Here is a 16,143-nt window from a genome sequence, read left to right on the forward strand (position 1 = left end):
TTTCATGTACGTTAAAACTCTATCACAACCAGCAATAAAAGAAAATTGTTAAACAAGCCCATTATGTACTTACTTACTCTATGGTGGTTCTTAATAAACATCATGCCCTTTCACCTAATAAATAACACCTAAAGAAATGGACATAAGGGGTAGTTGCAGAAGCTTCGCAGAAGAAACTAAAAGTGTACTATCACATGGATCACTCAAATCATTAACATTTGAAAACCACAATGTATATTTAATTGTAATAATTATTTAAAAAATATTAGGTTTTACATAAAAATCACAAATTTAAGCAATGGCAATCTTTCACAGAGAAATTATGATTGGCAAAGCTTTCAAGAAAATATATAAGCCTTTCAATTATTTCATTAGTGAATAAAACCATCCACTAAGATTGCAGCCTCATAGGACTAGAATGAGTACACACATTCTAATATAATTGTAACCGATAAAATTGCTAACAATACCTAAAAAAATCTCTTTCAGAGTATATTCCATAAAAAACCAGAATATATATAAATTCTTCAAAAAGGTGACAACAACCTGCTGGAGGTTCTGAAATTAAAATGAATTCATCACTAACTCCATAAGTATTACATCCTTTGTACATGTTCGGTAAAAAAGTAATGCTGACTGCATAAATTCACCAAGTAACACCAGGCCTCGACTAATGAAGCTACCCTATACCTCCATATGATGTAGGAATGCTACTGAAATCAATATTAGGAGTTTTGGGGCAGAGAACTATTTTGTTGACACCAGGCTCAGCTTTGCGTCCGGCTGTAGTTTTCTTTGGAGTCCTTTTTTTACCAGTATCCTGCATTGGATTTAGTCCTTCTCCTGCAGCCATACTTTTGCCACTGGAGTCTAGTTTCTTTTTTGGAGCTGGGCACATGGAATGTCTGGTTCTATAAAAGATAAAAGAAAGAGGTGAGTAATAGCAGTTCAACCCTATACACTGAAAACAAAAAATGATAATACAAAGTAAGTAAGCAATAGTACCTGCATTTGAGGAAATTACTTATTTGTGATATATTATATTGAGCTACCTTTAAATTTTTGTTAAAACCATTTGTAACTGGTAATCCATTCAAGTTTTACAGAATTAATTGCCGTTTCATACGTTAAAACATTTATGACAAGAGTTAGCTGAATTCTCTCATCTACAGCACACTCCCGTTTATCCAGGCTAATGATGGGGAGAGAATAATCAGAAAACACAGATAAACCAAACTTTTGCTTTAATGCCTTGTAATGTCCATAATTTACGCAAAACAAACAATATATTAGTATTTATGCAGTTATTCTGTTATTTTAGAATGCTTCCCAGACTCATTGAGAGCTTTCTTCGCCAGTTCGCAATCTTTTAAGCGGCGATATCGGAATTGTACTCGTATTATTAATGCTCTATGTAAGACATGGTTTCGAAAGCCACACATCTGTGGCTGTGTGATCACGGATACAGAAAAGTGGTTTGCACGAATGCTTCAAAACCACTGCTCGACGTCAGAAACTACACTGTCAGGCACCATGCCACGTAGTCGGGTCTCACACAAGTTACCAGGGTTGCAACTGCTGCGGGATGTGTATCCGTGATCATGGAGCACAGTCGCGCACTGCAAGGCTTAGAAACAGGAACATGGTGCTCCCATGAATGCAGCTAGCGCACAATCACTTCTGTTTTACAAAGCAGATTCTAATGGAAATAATAAGCTTGGTGTATCCTACCATTAATGCAGTAATTTTGCTGATTTTGCGTCCGATTTTAGTTTTTAATAAAGATCGCAGAAAATATTGATCGAGAGTGAAAATCATGCACGGATAATCTGCAACACAGATATACCGCAGCCCGATAATCGGGAGTCTGCTGTACTTCTCATGGAATATGTATTGCCTTCAACTGTTTGAGCAGGAAATAAATATTCATGACAGCCCAAATATATACAGTGGAACCTCGTTAAAGCGAGTACGGGCTATAGCGACACCCCCGCTATAACGAGAGATAGCCGATGCACCGTCAATTGACCTTATAATAAGTGTGTTAAAAAATTCGTTTTTACGATACCCTTTTGGTGTTGGCTCTCGCCATAGCGAGGGTTTCACCGCCGGAAGACTTTCATCAAGACTCCTTCATCTCTGTAATTGCTAGCGATCTGTTAGAAATGAAGTTAATGGAGTGCTCAGTCTCAAATTTATGTGGTAAACTGTCGTTTGATAAATATAATGATTGACGAAACAATGCTTTGCACGATTTTTATTCAGTGCGGCGCTTATAAATTGTTTGAATAGTTAGTCGTTATTTGAGTAAGGAAATTTAGTGATGCAAAAAAACATTGCCTTTCGTCTGGATTTATGCTTACGTTTATCGGATAGATGTTTATCTGTCGCCGCACCACTCCTGTTCCTGTATATCTGTTCGCAACAGGTATATTGGCTATTATTTGCTCCACCTCCGGTAAAGCGACAATTCTCTATAGCGAGTGTTTATTAGTGTACCATGGGGAGTCGTTATATCGAGGTTGCACTGTATATGAGGATATGCTAAAGGAAGAAATTTGCTGCAAAAAAAATCATTTGACTTGACCAGGATCCAAACCCCAAACATCTGGTACACTACATATTAAATATATTACACCCAAATATTTTTATGAGGATATGCTAAAGGAAGAAATTTGAAGCAAAAAAATCATTTGACTTGACCAGGATCCAAACCCCGAACATCTGGTACACTACATATTACATCATATCATTCCTCAAAAAATGACTTTACTCTTTGGATTCCAAGGCTTTTTCAAAATTAAAAGTGAATGTCTGATGTGATAAGGAATAAATCAACTTAGTTGGCCACATTATGAAACATGATGGTCTGAAGATAACAATCGTAGAAGGACAGGTGGAAGGGAAGAAGGGCAAGGGATGTCCCCAAATGAGTTACATAGGACAGGTTATAAGGGATGTAAAAGAGAAGGAATACATCACTATGGCTAGCAGATAGAAGAGAAGATGATGATGATGAAAATTAATGTCCAGCTCAGGTAATACTAATACCAAATATAATACCAATGCAGGCACCATATCCTCCATAAGCAGTAGAGATACACAGAAATTTTAGATGCTCCTTATCATCCACAGCATATATAAATAATGCAAAATTTATTACAGAAAACCATAGGTAGATTAAAAGTACCACTTACCTTTTTAAATGCAATTATTACCTTAAATGCAGTACCAATACAGTACATATTTCAGAAAACCAGAAATCATTTCTTAGTTCCTACCTATTGCTGAGTGCTATCGGCATTTTTCTGCTTATAACAGAACAGCTCTTGTAACTGTATGCACAGTTACTTCTTTATGCAGTGATTAGAAAAATTTGTACTTTGTTAAGTATAGAATGAAGTCAACATGTGATGTAAAGACCAGGAACAGCAGTCTCCAGTTATTTCACTCCCAACAGACATGATAAATAAACAAAAATTGAAAACTCCAAGGGGATATACTAACTTGTGCGTCTTTAGAGTGCTTGACTGGTTGAACTCTCGTCCACAGTCATCACACTTGTAAGGACGTTCCCCAGTGTGAATGCGTTCATGGCGTATTATGTGGGACAAGTGATAAAATGCTTTACCACAAGCACCACAAATATATGGCTTCTCCTTTGTGTGGGTCCTGGAAGTAGAAAAATAAAGTAGTTTAAATATCAAGGTCGTAGCAAGTTGGGAGGTCAAGGGGTTCAAATTAACAAAGTGTTAGGAACACATAAAAGCACATCGTCATTGAGATCTTGAAAAAAATTATATAAACAGTACATGAAAGGATCACTGTAAGAATTGATATATAGATGGTAGCTTTTCTCCCCACTCTACCTCCCCTACCTAGGAAAATATATATAAATGGCCGAGAAAATTGATGCCCAAAAATTCTCAACCATAATGAATTCATTTCTCATCTAGTTAATAATTTCAAGTCCAGGTAGAAAGGTACTAATAATACACTTCTAACAGACATTTCAGATTAAGATCCAAGTTCGTTCACACTGCCCAAATAAATTACTATTTTATGAGTCTATCCCATGTCTACCATGACTACTTTGAATCTTAGGTTTGTGAATAGTAATTAATCATTGGAATAAGTGTAAAAAAATGACGTAAATGTGTATCTTGTATTCAGCACTCGTGAATTCAATAAAAAACAAGAAAAAAATAAAAGACAAAACAACCTGTTTGGTATTAAATAATGGAAGGGAAGTGACCGCGGAAGTTGCAATGATCGGAGGTATTCAAGCCCTGCCCATGACCCAGCTTAGCGAGACCTTAGTACCACTCCTCAACAATTGGGCCCAACCCCTTCAACTCATTTATTATCAACCTCAAAGCAGGAATCCATTGTGAAGATGTAATATTGTCAATGGTTTTTGCAATGAAAAATTTTGTTGTATTATCCAATTTTTTTACATTTTGAAATGAATTCTTTGTTTTTGTACGTGCATAAGCAATTTTTAAATGAAATTTTAGCATTACCATTAATGTATTCCTGAAATTTAAGTCTTAGTACTTTGTGTTCACTAACTTTGTCATTATCAAAGCCCGAAATCCATTTAAAATTCTACAATGCTTAAAAAGATGTCAGTTGATTACATAAAAGTGTAAATAATTGAAAATAAAAAGCAAAACATTTTTACAAAAAAACACTGCCAATGCAATAAATTGACTGTGGACTCCTGCTAAGAAAGGATAAGAGGGTCTAAGCCAGTGGCCGGGATATTAGCCAGGCACCCAATTTTGTTGGGTCACAAAGCGATGGGACGAATATACAGCACACTCCCGATTATCCGAGCTAATGATGGGGAGAGACGGCATGAATAATCGGAAAACACAGATAACCCTAACTTTTGCCTTAATGTCTTGTAATGTTCATAATTTACGTAAAAAATAATAAATTATTATTTATCTGTTATTTTAGAGTCCTTCCCGGATTCATTGAGAGCTTTCTTCACCAGTTCCCGATCTTTTTAGTGGTGATAACATAGTTGTACTCGTGTTATGAACGCTCCATGCTAGGCCTGGTTTCGAAGACACACATCCGTGACTGTGTGATCAGAAAAGTGGTCTGCATGAATGCTTCAAAACCACTGCTCGGTGTGGGGAAACTACACTGTCAGGCACCACGCTACGTACTCGCGTCTCTCACACGTTGCCCGGGTTGTAATTGCTGCACGATGTGTATCCGTGATCAGGGAGCATGTTCGTGCACTTCGAGGCTTGGAGAGCAGGAACACGGTGCTCCCATGAATGCAGGTGGCGTGCGATCGCTTCTGTTTTACGAAGGGGATTCTAATGGAAATAATAAGCCTGGTGTATCATAGTGACTTCCATTGATCCGAGTATTTATTTTCCCTCATTAGGCCTACACAAAGTGCAGTGGTACTTCCAACACAGGGAGCCATGTTTGGGACCTAGTGGGTAAACAAGTTTGAACAATGGAAGTCCTCGCTAATTTTATGAAGGTGGTGGAATAAACCAGGTACACTGATTTTTTTGTTTGCAACACAAAAAGAGTGTTTTGAAGTTAAGGAGCAGTGTCTCTGAGATTGAAACACCGAGAGTGGTTAGTATATTAAGTTATCTTTCCTTTTGCAGAAACTACAATTTAAATTATTCTAGGGCTCTGTTTAATGGGTACAAGCGTTCTGATGATACAAAGTGGATATTAACTCCACATGACACGCTTCAATCTCCGAAGTAGCAAGCTCCCATATCTTTCATCGTCCACCCTCTCAACCATTCCTCAAACTCAGCCCTTCACCACCTATCAAAGCCTTACCAAGCAATTGCAGCAGACTTATTTTTGTCTGAAAAACTTTTTCATTAAAGTTAATAAAGGGGTCACTAAAAGTTATTGCTTAAACTGATAAGTACAACAAAATTAAGAGTACTAGGGACATACCTTAGGTGAACTTTTAGATCATACTTCTTGTAAAAATTTTTATGGCACTCTGGGCATGTATGAGGTCGCTCCTTGTAATGATCCCTTTTTATATGCTCCTGAAAAAAATGAACGTTCAATTAGCATTGCAATAAAATACTACGTTCAGTATTATTCCTAATTAGAATCTTCAGTTCAACCTAATTCTTTAAACAGAAGAATACAATATTTTTTAAAAAACACATGAAAAATTTTCACATATCAAGTGGATTATCAAAATTTCTTAATTTAATAATAAACTTAAATTCCAACGATTAAGAGGTATATACAGGCACATGGAATACTTGGCTTCTTACAAGAAGGTGCCACGGGTACAATATCATCTCTCAGAAATCAATGGATTGAGGGATAAAAATATTTATCATTTTTCCTTTTGAAGGTAGGTACATATCTTAAGAAGGCTACAAAAAGCAAGAATAGCACATACTATATAACTCACTACATTGCTGTAATTAATATCCAGGTGGCAATCTTCAGGTTGCTCAAGTATCCTGTACTCAAATTTAGCCATCACTGTCAGTTTCCTCGCAGAAATTTTAGCAAAAACAGTGTACAGGCATGATCCCTTACTTAACACGGTTTTCATTATAAAACAACTAAGTCTCAAGATTGCTCTCAATTTGTTCAAGCAATCTTCCTTTAACTAACCTTTAACTAAGAAATTTGCCAGAACTCTTACGTCAGCTCTTCACAAACATAGGAAAAGCAAAGAACAAAATTGCCTTAAGATATTCATGAGTTAATTGGCTCTACAAAAGATAACAATCACTCGGATTATTGATCACTCTGCTATATCAACTGTATTGATGCCAATGGATGTAAAAGAGTCCCCAGAAAAGTCAGCCCATGGTACACAAGGTATAAATTATATTTCCTGACACCCACCTCTCACTTCAAATGAAATTTGCTTAAAAAGATATTTTTAAGAACAAATCTATAATGCTGAGAGAGGGATACCTTCAGTACTTCAACCGAAGAAATACAACAATTGAATAATTATCACCAGGCATCCCTGCTAACACATATTTCCAGCCTTACATTTATGCTGGCACAAAAAGATTGTATTCCCAAACCATTCTTCTTCCATCAACTACCCCCAACTTGACTTGCATTTTGAAAATGCGTTAGTTGATTCAATGTTTTTCTCCAATTAGACCCATAGTGAATAGATTATCCTTTCCTTTTGATTCCAGACTTAGGGTTCTCCCTTCATTAAGAAGGATTATCAAAGCTGAACTATACTTGGCCAATGAGTAATCCAAACAGACCTAATTTATAATAACACATATTTGTAAATAAATCAACTCCAGATAATCGTCCCACCTGAACCTGTGAACTTGTAGTATATTCCTTGGCACAGAAGCCACAAGTAAATTTAGGTGCTGGTCCTGTTTGGTGTGCGTTGGACATGTGCTTGTTTAGAGTTGACTTCCAAGCAAAGGATTGACCACACACTTTACACTGATAGCGCTGCAAGTCAACAAAATGGATTCCTGGAGTAAAAGAAAGCAAGAATGAAAATTAGCTGAATCATAAGTCTTGATAATCAAAAACAAAGGCATTACAAACTGAGGCCGATAATTTTTTTTCATATTAAATAATAGTTTGAATATCTAACCTCAATCATTAAAAATTAAATCAAATACATAACAAGGAAAGGCTTTCAGTTATCTCATCACATTCGACAGAGAATTTTGATGATCATTACTTTCTACTAGAGATGCAATGATGAGGTAGTTATATCTGAAGATTATCGTATGTCTCCTCACATGTATTTAATATTTCAAATACTTCAGTACAAAACTCTTACTTGTGGTTTGATGAAACTGATATCAAGATTAATGAAAATAATAAAATTTATACAATAAAAAAGTATTTAACACCTACTCAAATCATTTATCCCTAAGTTTCACCTTAAAAACAAAGTGACACCCTTTTACTTGATTTAGTAGCACATTTATGAAAATACATTTAGGCATCAAAGACTGCTCAAAAATATTTTTTCATGAAGGCATGCACGAAGTAGTAACAGAAATCTTACCTAAATGCTGCTTATAGTTGCTATTTTTGGTGAATATTTTTCCACACTCATCACATTTGTATGTTTTAGTAGAATTTTTTAACTTTTCATTTGATTTTACAGCTGGTGAGGCATTTGGTACAACAATCTGATATTCTTCTTTCTACAAAAAAAAACAGGGGAGAATTTAGTTGCATTATTAATATAAACACAACACCGAAGGCAAAGGTGTGAACCACTACACTCATTACAGCTTTTCAAATCGTACTTTCTTTGAAACTAAACATTTTTACATGAAATCTTAAACAAAGTTAGAAAAGGTGTCAACAAGCATCAGTGACATACATACTGTTTGACACATCTAACCTGAGGAAGGAAATTTTTTTCCTCAAAGTAACCCCAGAAATGAATAGATGACCAAATTTAAAGAAAAAATATAGAATGAAGTTTTTATGATATATCCATACTTTTTGAATAATTCACAATTGAAAAAATTAGTATTTTTACAAAAAACAGGTTATCACACAGCTTACCACATGTAACTCAAAAACTATGCATAACATCAAAAAATGTATGTATGTATGTACAAAACAAAAATGTAGTTTATAAAACAGCAAAAAGAACCAATTTCTAAGGAACGACCTAAGTAGGATATTAAATGAAATATGGTTGGTGGAAAGGAAGTATTTTGGTGAATACTCAAATAAATTATTCACAATCAAATAATGGAAGAAGGATTTATTTATCTCATGGGTATATGAAATGACCACGATGCTTGAGCAGACCTTTTGCATGAGCACCATAATAATTAAAATAAATCATATGTTGCTCACAACAACCTTTATTATAGTGCTTACATATGATGATAAAGTAAGGCCAATTTAAAACATAAATTTTTGAATATGTACCTACGATGTACGAGTAAAACGTATTTCTCATAATTCTTAATAAATTACTTAGTTTACATGATAACCCTACAACTGCGCAATATAAGAAAAATAATTATTCATAACAATTATGGAGCTATGTTAACAAAAATTTATCATTTTTTAAATTTATATAAGAGATTTAGCAACTTAAAGTTTACATATTATTTAAAGGAAGTCTGCCTAAACCCTTCGACCCTTTTGTATAAAATACAGAGAACTGAAAGGATTTCACGCAAACATGATCTTCTAACTTGAATTATCTTTAAAATCCTATTTTTACGCTATGATAGCTTTAGATTTTTATCACAAAAAACCAATAACATTTTATCGGAGTGAGAACATTTTTCTCTTATTGTCTTCTTCATTTTTACTCTGTTCGAATTTTATCAGTGCCCATTAAAAATGCCTATTCAAGCACTATGAAAATTTTTGAGGTCACTGTACCCATGAAACCAATCCTTATTTGTTATTTAACGTCAAATACATTGATATGAGTATTCACAAAAAAAACTTCCATTCCCCCAACCATATCTTCCTTCACATCCCACTATGTATTTTTACATTTTACTTTATAAATAATGCTTTTTTTGTTTTTATGCATATTTTTTTAATATTTGAGTTAAGGCATGTGAAAACATGTTTCTACCATGAACACACCAAGTTTTAAATTGTAAATAAGCCGAAAAGTATTACTTAAATAAAAAACACTTTATCCTTTATTCTTTGCTTAACATTTGGTGCTCCACCAATTTCCGGTGTAACTTAGAAAAACAATTTCCACCCCCGAGTACGGATGGAAACCACTACTCGGGTGGAAGTATGAATTGGTGCTATTCACTTATGTTTGTTGACACTCTGATTAAGAGCAAAATTTCATACTAATTGGTTTAGCTTCAAAGAATTCTGAGGTTTCAACTGATTTTCAGCTCCAATGACTTAACTAATACAGAACCAGAAAACCATTAGTAGGTGATTGTGCTATGCTTACCCTTTCGGAGTCTGAAAACTGCAGAGGATCTTTAATGTCAACAGCATTTCCATCGGTACCTGATGTAATAAGTTGATTCACATTGTCCAAGGTATTAGTAATTCGATCAGATGCCCCAGAGTCATCACCAAGAGGATCGTCCACTGGTATACTGAACTCTTCCATGTTCTCTGATAATTCAGAAGCAACGTAACTGTTGTACTTTTTATAGTATGTCTCTCCGGTGACAGATTCCTTTTTAATTTTAGCATCACTAGGCAGAACAGGAGATACATATATCACAATTTCTGAGTCTGTGTGGGCACTAAATTTGACCCACTTCTCTGCATTTGCTTCCATGGAGGCACTTCCTGGTTCGACCACCCAGCTGGCTTCCACATCTCCTGGATGGACCACGTTAAACGTATCACACACTTGAGAGTCATCCACACCGCCCTCTGTCTTAGTACATTCACTCACACTTTCTCCCTGATCTGCCTGTTCCACCTCATCAGCAGCAGGACTGCATGGGCCGGGAGAGCCACACTCACTCATCTCAAGGATTCCTAATTGCTCGTCGTCAACGTTCGGCTCACTTTTCATCAGGCTCTGGCCCAACTCATCGCTCTTGACTTGTTCCACTTTGTTGATAGCGTCCACATTTTTTGACTCAACCACTGCTCTATCATCCTCTGCATCCTCACTTGTTATCCTACGAATTAACTCACTGTAGCTATTCACAACATCCTTTGAAGATGCCTCCTCCTTCTTAAAGCCTTTTACCTCCTCCGTTTCAAAACATGAATGAAATTTAAATTCATCAGCACTGGTGTAATCCTGGAATGAAAAAGTAGTAAATGAAGTTATTTAAAAAAGTGAAACTTATAAGAAGCTCAGAGTAAGCTTAAATATCAGTAGGGAAAAGTTGGCGAATCATTCTCGTTCCCTAATTTTCAAAACCTATGAACGATTTTCATTAGGAAACATTGAAAACTGCCTATAATAACAAATCTTTTATATCTCATGACTGGATATTTCTTTCACTTTATTCTAGTAAATAATAAAAACCATTCTCAATGTGGGTTCTGCAAAAAGTATTCCCCTAACTAATCCTTTTTGTCTCTGAATCTAACTCTGGTTCAAGAACCAGTACAACCGATAACCACTAAACTGACCCATTATTAAATAAGAGATATAATTTACAAAATATTTATAATTATCTCTCCTCATACCTACTTCAGCTATAAGCTCCAAAGCAAAATAACAAGTGAACACAAAACACCATCACAGAATGAAAATGTGTACTCCAGGAAGATACTGTGCAACATATTATTGACTACTCTCTGTTCATTTCATCTTTGCAGGTGAGCTGGTGTGGCCAAAGCAAGTGCAGATGAGAGGAGGGAAAGTTTCTTCAAACGTGACTTCCTCTGTGCCAATGAGCAAACAGTAGGCATGCCCTCAGTCAGTCGCTCTCAGACCTCCATCGAGTTAACATCATGAATCTGCTCATGGAGCTGTGTTGCTAAACCTCACTCGTTCTCCTTGTATGTCTTTAAGTATGCCTTTCACCAACCAAGCCTCAGCATGGTAGCTGACTATGTTATGAGCTTCTGAGAAAGGATTATCAATACCTTCCAAATGAGTAGGTATATTGTCTCGGCACTGAGGCCAAAATACCTGTGGCCACCCGCAGGGGTGCAGCTAAGAACTAAGTCTAGAGGGGATGTAGGCGCATAGGGATATGGGAGTTCTGGAAAACCCACCAGGGTCAGCGGGAGGTGCGGGAGCCCTCCCCCAGAAAAATATTAAGATAAATTATTCAAAATAATGAGTTTTGCAGCTTTCTGCGGGATATTTTACTAATCCTTACAGTATTCTACAAGTAATATTAATCCAATTAAGTAAAATGGATTAAATTTAAAAATTTCCCTGAGCTCTGGGGGGTGGGGGGTTTATCCCCCAAACCTCCCCTCTCGCACCATAGACCACCCATCACTCACATGTTTTCAGTGGGCAACGTTAAATTTGCTCCTCCTCTCTCTCTCTCTCTCTCTCTCTCAGTGCTACTCCTTCCCCATCAGCGAATCCTTCCAAGAGAGTCTGGGCTCTGACGAAAGCTCACCCGCAAGCATAAAGTGAACAGAATATAAATGCCCACACTTGAAATTTATTCATCATAGCACCAGCCATTGCAGACGGATAAAACGCACACTGATTTAGGATATGAAAGTCCTACCATCATTATTCCATTAAATGATACATGATTACTCCACTCCCCACAAAAAAATGGACTATGTGATTTCATATGTGGACCTACATCTCTTCCTCTTGATGAATTGCAAAAGGCAAAAAAAAAAAAAATTATTCCCAAAACAGCACATGAAAACACTACATGCCCTATATTGAAGATAAACTTCTTTTTATACTCCTTTAAATATTCTTACATCCTTAATCTTCTCTGCTCTTTCAATTAATGTACAAAAAACTTTTCTGAAAATACTCAGCAGATTACTAGCTGAGCAATTTATGCACTCTAACATCATGCCTTTTCACTCATAAAATAACGGACACACTACATTTTTCCAATCTGTTGAAACACGACATGTCCTCCTGCAAAGATCATGCCATTGATGTACACATACACAATAGGAAAAATATCTATTCATAAGAATATAGTTTTGCAGTTGATATTTTATACAAATTATCAACGTGAAATGCTACAAATTGTAGCATGCAATGATTAAGTACAACTGAAAATTAACTAAAAGTATACATTAATGGTATTAACATCAATAGTACAGTGGAACCTCGTTAAAGCGAGTACGGGCTATAGCGACACCCCCGCTATTACGAGAGATAGCCGATGCACCGTCAATTGACCCTATAATAAGCGTGTTAAAAAAATCGTTTTTACGAGACCCTTTCGGTGTTGGCTCTCGCCATAGCGAGGGTTTCACCGCCGGAAGACTTTCATCAAGACTCCTTAACCTCTGTAATTGCTAGCGATCTGTTAGAAATGAAGTTAATGGAGTGCTCAGTCTCAAATTTACGTGGTAAACTGTCGTTCGATAAATATAATGATTGACGAAACAATGCTTTGCATGATTTTTATTCAGTGCGGCGCTTATAAATTGTTTGAATAGTTAGTCGTTATTTGAGTAAAGAAATTTAGTGATGCAAAAAAACATCGCCTTTCGTCTGGATTTATGCTTACGTTTATCAGATAGATATTTATCTGTCACCGCACCACTCCTGTTCCTGTATATCTGTTCGCAACAGGTATATTGGCTATTATTTGCTCCACCTCCGGTAAAGCGACAATTCGCTATAGCGAGTGTTTATTAGTGCACCGTGGGGTGTCGTTATATCGAGGTTGCACTGTATACAACAATATAGATTCGTTAGCTTTACATTGGCAGATACAGAGAGGAGCCAGGGTAACCAATTTACATTATGTGCGAAAAATCCACTGAGAAAAAATCATTCGCCTTGACCGGGATTCGAACCCGGATCCCTCGATTTCCGGCCGAGTGCTTTAGCCAGTTAAGCTACCGAGGCGTCATTCTTCCCTGTGGAAATTTGTGGACTATACCGGACATGGTGGTATGGACTGCCGAGCATATTATACGACGAGCAGTCCAAATCGTGCGCATGGCGCCACAGCCGGAGGATAAATGTGGATGTCCGGAGGATAAATAAATTAATTTCTCTGTGGATTTTTCGCACAATTGTGCATTGCGGGTGACTCCCGTAAAGTTATCACCGTGGCTAGTCCCGGTATACTTAAATTCGTCAAGAGAGAACACCCCTTGTGTTCAAAGTTCGGGCTTTATCCTCCGGCTGTGGCGCCATGCGCACGATTTGGACTGCTCGTCGCATAATATGCTCGGCAGTCCATACCACCATGTCCGGTATAGTCCACAAATTTCCACAGGGAAGAATGACGCCTCGGTAGCTTAACTGGCTAAAGCACTCGGCCGGAAATCGAGGGATCCGGGTTCGAATCCCGGTCAAGGCAAATGATTTTTTCTCTGTGGATTTTTCGCACAATTGTGCATTGCGGGTGACTCCCCTAAAGTTATCACCTTGGCTAGTCCCGGTATACTTAAATTCAATTTACATTAGATAAAATGATAATTTTGTTCGAACCTCCACTACTACTGCGAGGTTACCCCAAGGCCTCCCATATATTTCGAGCCCCTCTCCTGGCTACACTACTGTATATATATGTATGTACTATCATTTGCAAAAGTCTTGCAACAAATCGAGCGGCGCCACTTTCGCTCCACAAAGATTGTGCCCGGAAAATGTATGGTTTTCGGGTGTATGCAACAATCCAATACTAGTCTTCATGGTTCAATGCATGGAGAACGGGTCATTGGGTGGGTGAGGTATTTTGTCATCCTTTTCAGTCTCGGGATTTGACCGCTTCCATTTAAGTGAAATTAATGTTCATGATATTCCCCCGAACACATTGTAGCATTTAATGCAGTAGGAAACATCGAAGGTAATTCCTCGGAGAGATTTTAAAAAGTTGGTTGCTTGGCTCTTTTTGAGTGATCTCAGCTCTTTTCAGATAGCTGGAAATCACGAGTCGTTCACTGTGAACATGGCAGACTTTTGTTTACATCTATCGACTCGGGTTGATGTTTTAATACAATATCTACGACATATGATGCGAGGCAGCTTTGAAATTCCCAGTGTTTCATCGTATAAATATCTGAGCAAACACGTAAAATATGAATTAGTTAAGCTGATCGGCATTAATCGTTGCGTAAGTAATAACAGAGTTCTCCGACGTCCGTCAATCGGTAAAGATGTATTCCTTTCCACTTATTCAAAGTATGACGAGGAAAACTTAATTCCAGCTAAAAGTCCCATTTTAAATGATTGTCGGATTTCAACAGGTTTGTTAATACAGGTTATTGTTTGGTAATATGTTCTACTGCTGAATTAGTGTGAATGCGAATAATAACTCCAAGCTGCTATGGCGTTGATGATTAAGTTATCTTATTTAGATGCAATCATTTACATATACACTGATGAATTCGGGATAATGTAGATTACTTACTTAGCATTATTAATTGAATCATCTACTTGCATTATGTAGGTTACATTGTATTAGGAAATGTGTTTATTGGCAATACGTTTTATGTTTAAGGCATCAGTGGAACTGCAGCTCATTTCATAAAACCTTTCAAGTCGAGTAAGAAGGACGTAAGCAAATCCTAACAGAATTTCTGTTTGTAATGAATGTATTCGCTTGCTTCATTAGAAATACAAATACCGAGTTTGAAACATAATAACATATAATAATAACTTTAAAAGACGATACCATACCGAAGTCGCAGGCGACAACATCATTATATTCCTATTGTATATACTAACCAGCCGAAACATAGAGTATGCGAAAGCCTCCGTGCTCAAGTTATAATCATATAAACGAATAAAAGACTAATATACCGAGAAAGTGATTATTTTGGTCAAATTCGTTCAAGTGAGAAGCCGTAGCAGAAGCACATGAAGGAGCTCATAGTTACAATAAGATCAAATAATCAAAATAATCACGTGATGACCTTGAGCTAGAAATAGCTCAGTGGATAAACGCTCGGGCAGGTAATAGGAGGGGCCTGTGTTCAAACCCTTCCCGTGGCCGAAAATTTTTATCCTCCGCATAGCCGTATTTTATTTTAAAGTTTTTTATATTTTTAAAATTTATGTTAAGAGGGTACCAGCTGTTGAATTTGAGCATTTTTTGCAACACTTTCTAATTTAAATGACCGTGCGACGGGAATCATGCGTAGTTAGCGCGGTAGGACGAATCAATTGCGTTTTCTTGAAGGAACTCCAATCAGAATCACTGGTGAATGTAATTCCTAGTGCTATATGGTTTCCTTTACAGGTTCGTAACTGCTCAACTTTATTAACCTTTGCAATGAGAACTATCGTAATAATCTAAGGTTCCATATACGTAATTTCTTAAATAGATCAATTTTATCTGATTAAAAAGAAAATTATGATTGATATTTTGCAGCGATTATGCTGTCCGTCTATGTAGTATGCTGCCTATTTGTCATCAACTTGTCGCCATTTCCTACCAAGTTAATTTCTCCAGTAAAGTTTTTCAGAACAATTTTACCCTTTTTCGTTTCGTAAATGAGCAGTGACGGAAAAATTTCTTAGAGATAGAAAAAGACATAAATTAAGTGAAAAATTTTACTTTTAAACTTTAGGCT

General features: G+C 36.6%; 1 protein-coding gene across 2 annotated transcripts in view; it reads right to left on the reverse strand.

Moving 5' to 3' along the window:
• Positions 1-233: 233 nt before the first annotated feature.
• LOC124155695 (zinc finger protein 721-like) overlaps positions 234-16,143 on the reverse strand; it is a 30,098-nt gene continuing 14,188 nt past the window's right edge. For both annotated transcript variants that reach the window (XM_046529725.1, XM_046529726.1), the window contains exons 10-15: positions 9,926-10,741; positions 8,030-8,171; positions 7,312-7,481; positions 5,950-6,047; positions 3,508-3,672; positions 234-911 (exon numbers count right to left, since the gene is read on the reverse strand). In XM_046529725.1, the coding sequence (XP_046385681.1) occupies positions 680-911; positions 3,508-3,672; positions 5,950-6,047; positions 7,312-7,481; positions 8,030-8,171; positions 9,926-10,741 (1,623 nt within the window). In that variant the 3' untranslated portion in view covers positions 234-679. The remainder of the gene's footprint in view (positions 912-3,507; positions 3,673-5,949; positions 6,048-7,311; positions 7,482-8,029; positions 8,172-9,925; positions 10,742-16,143) is intronic.

Source organism: Ischnura elegans, chromosome 3, assembly GCF_921293095.1.
Source record: "Ischnura elegans chromosome 3, ioIscEleg1.1, whole genome shotgun sequence".
In the NCBI taxonomy this organism is placed as follows: domain Eukaryota; kingdom Metazoa; phylum Arthropoda; class Insecta; order Odonata; family Coenagrionidae; genus Ischnura; species Ischnura elegans.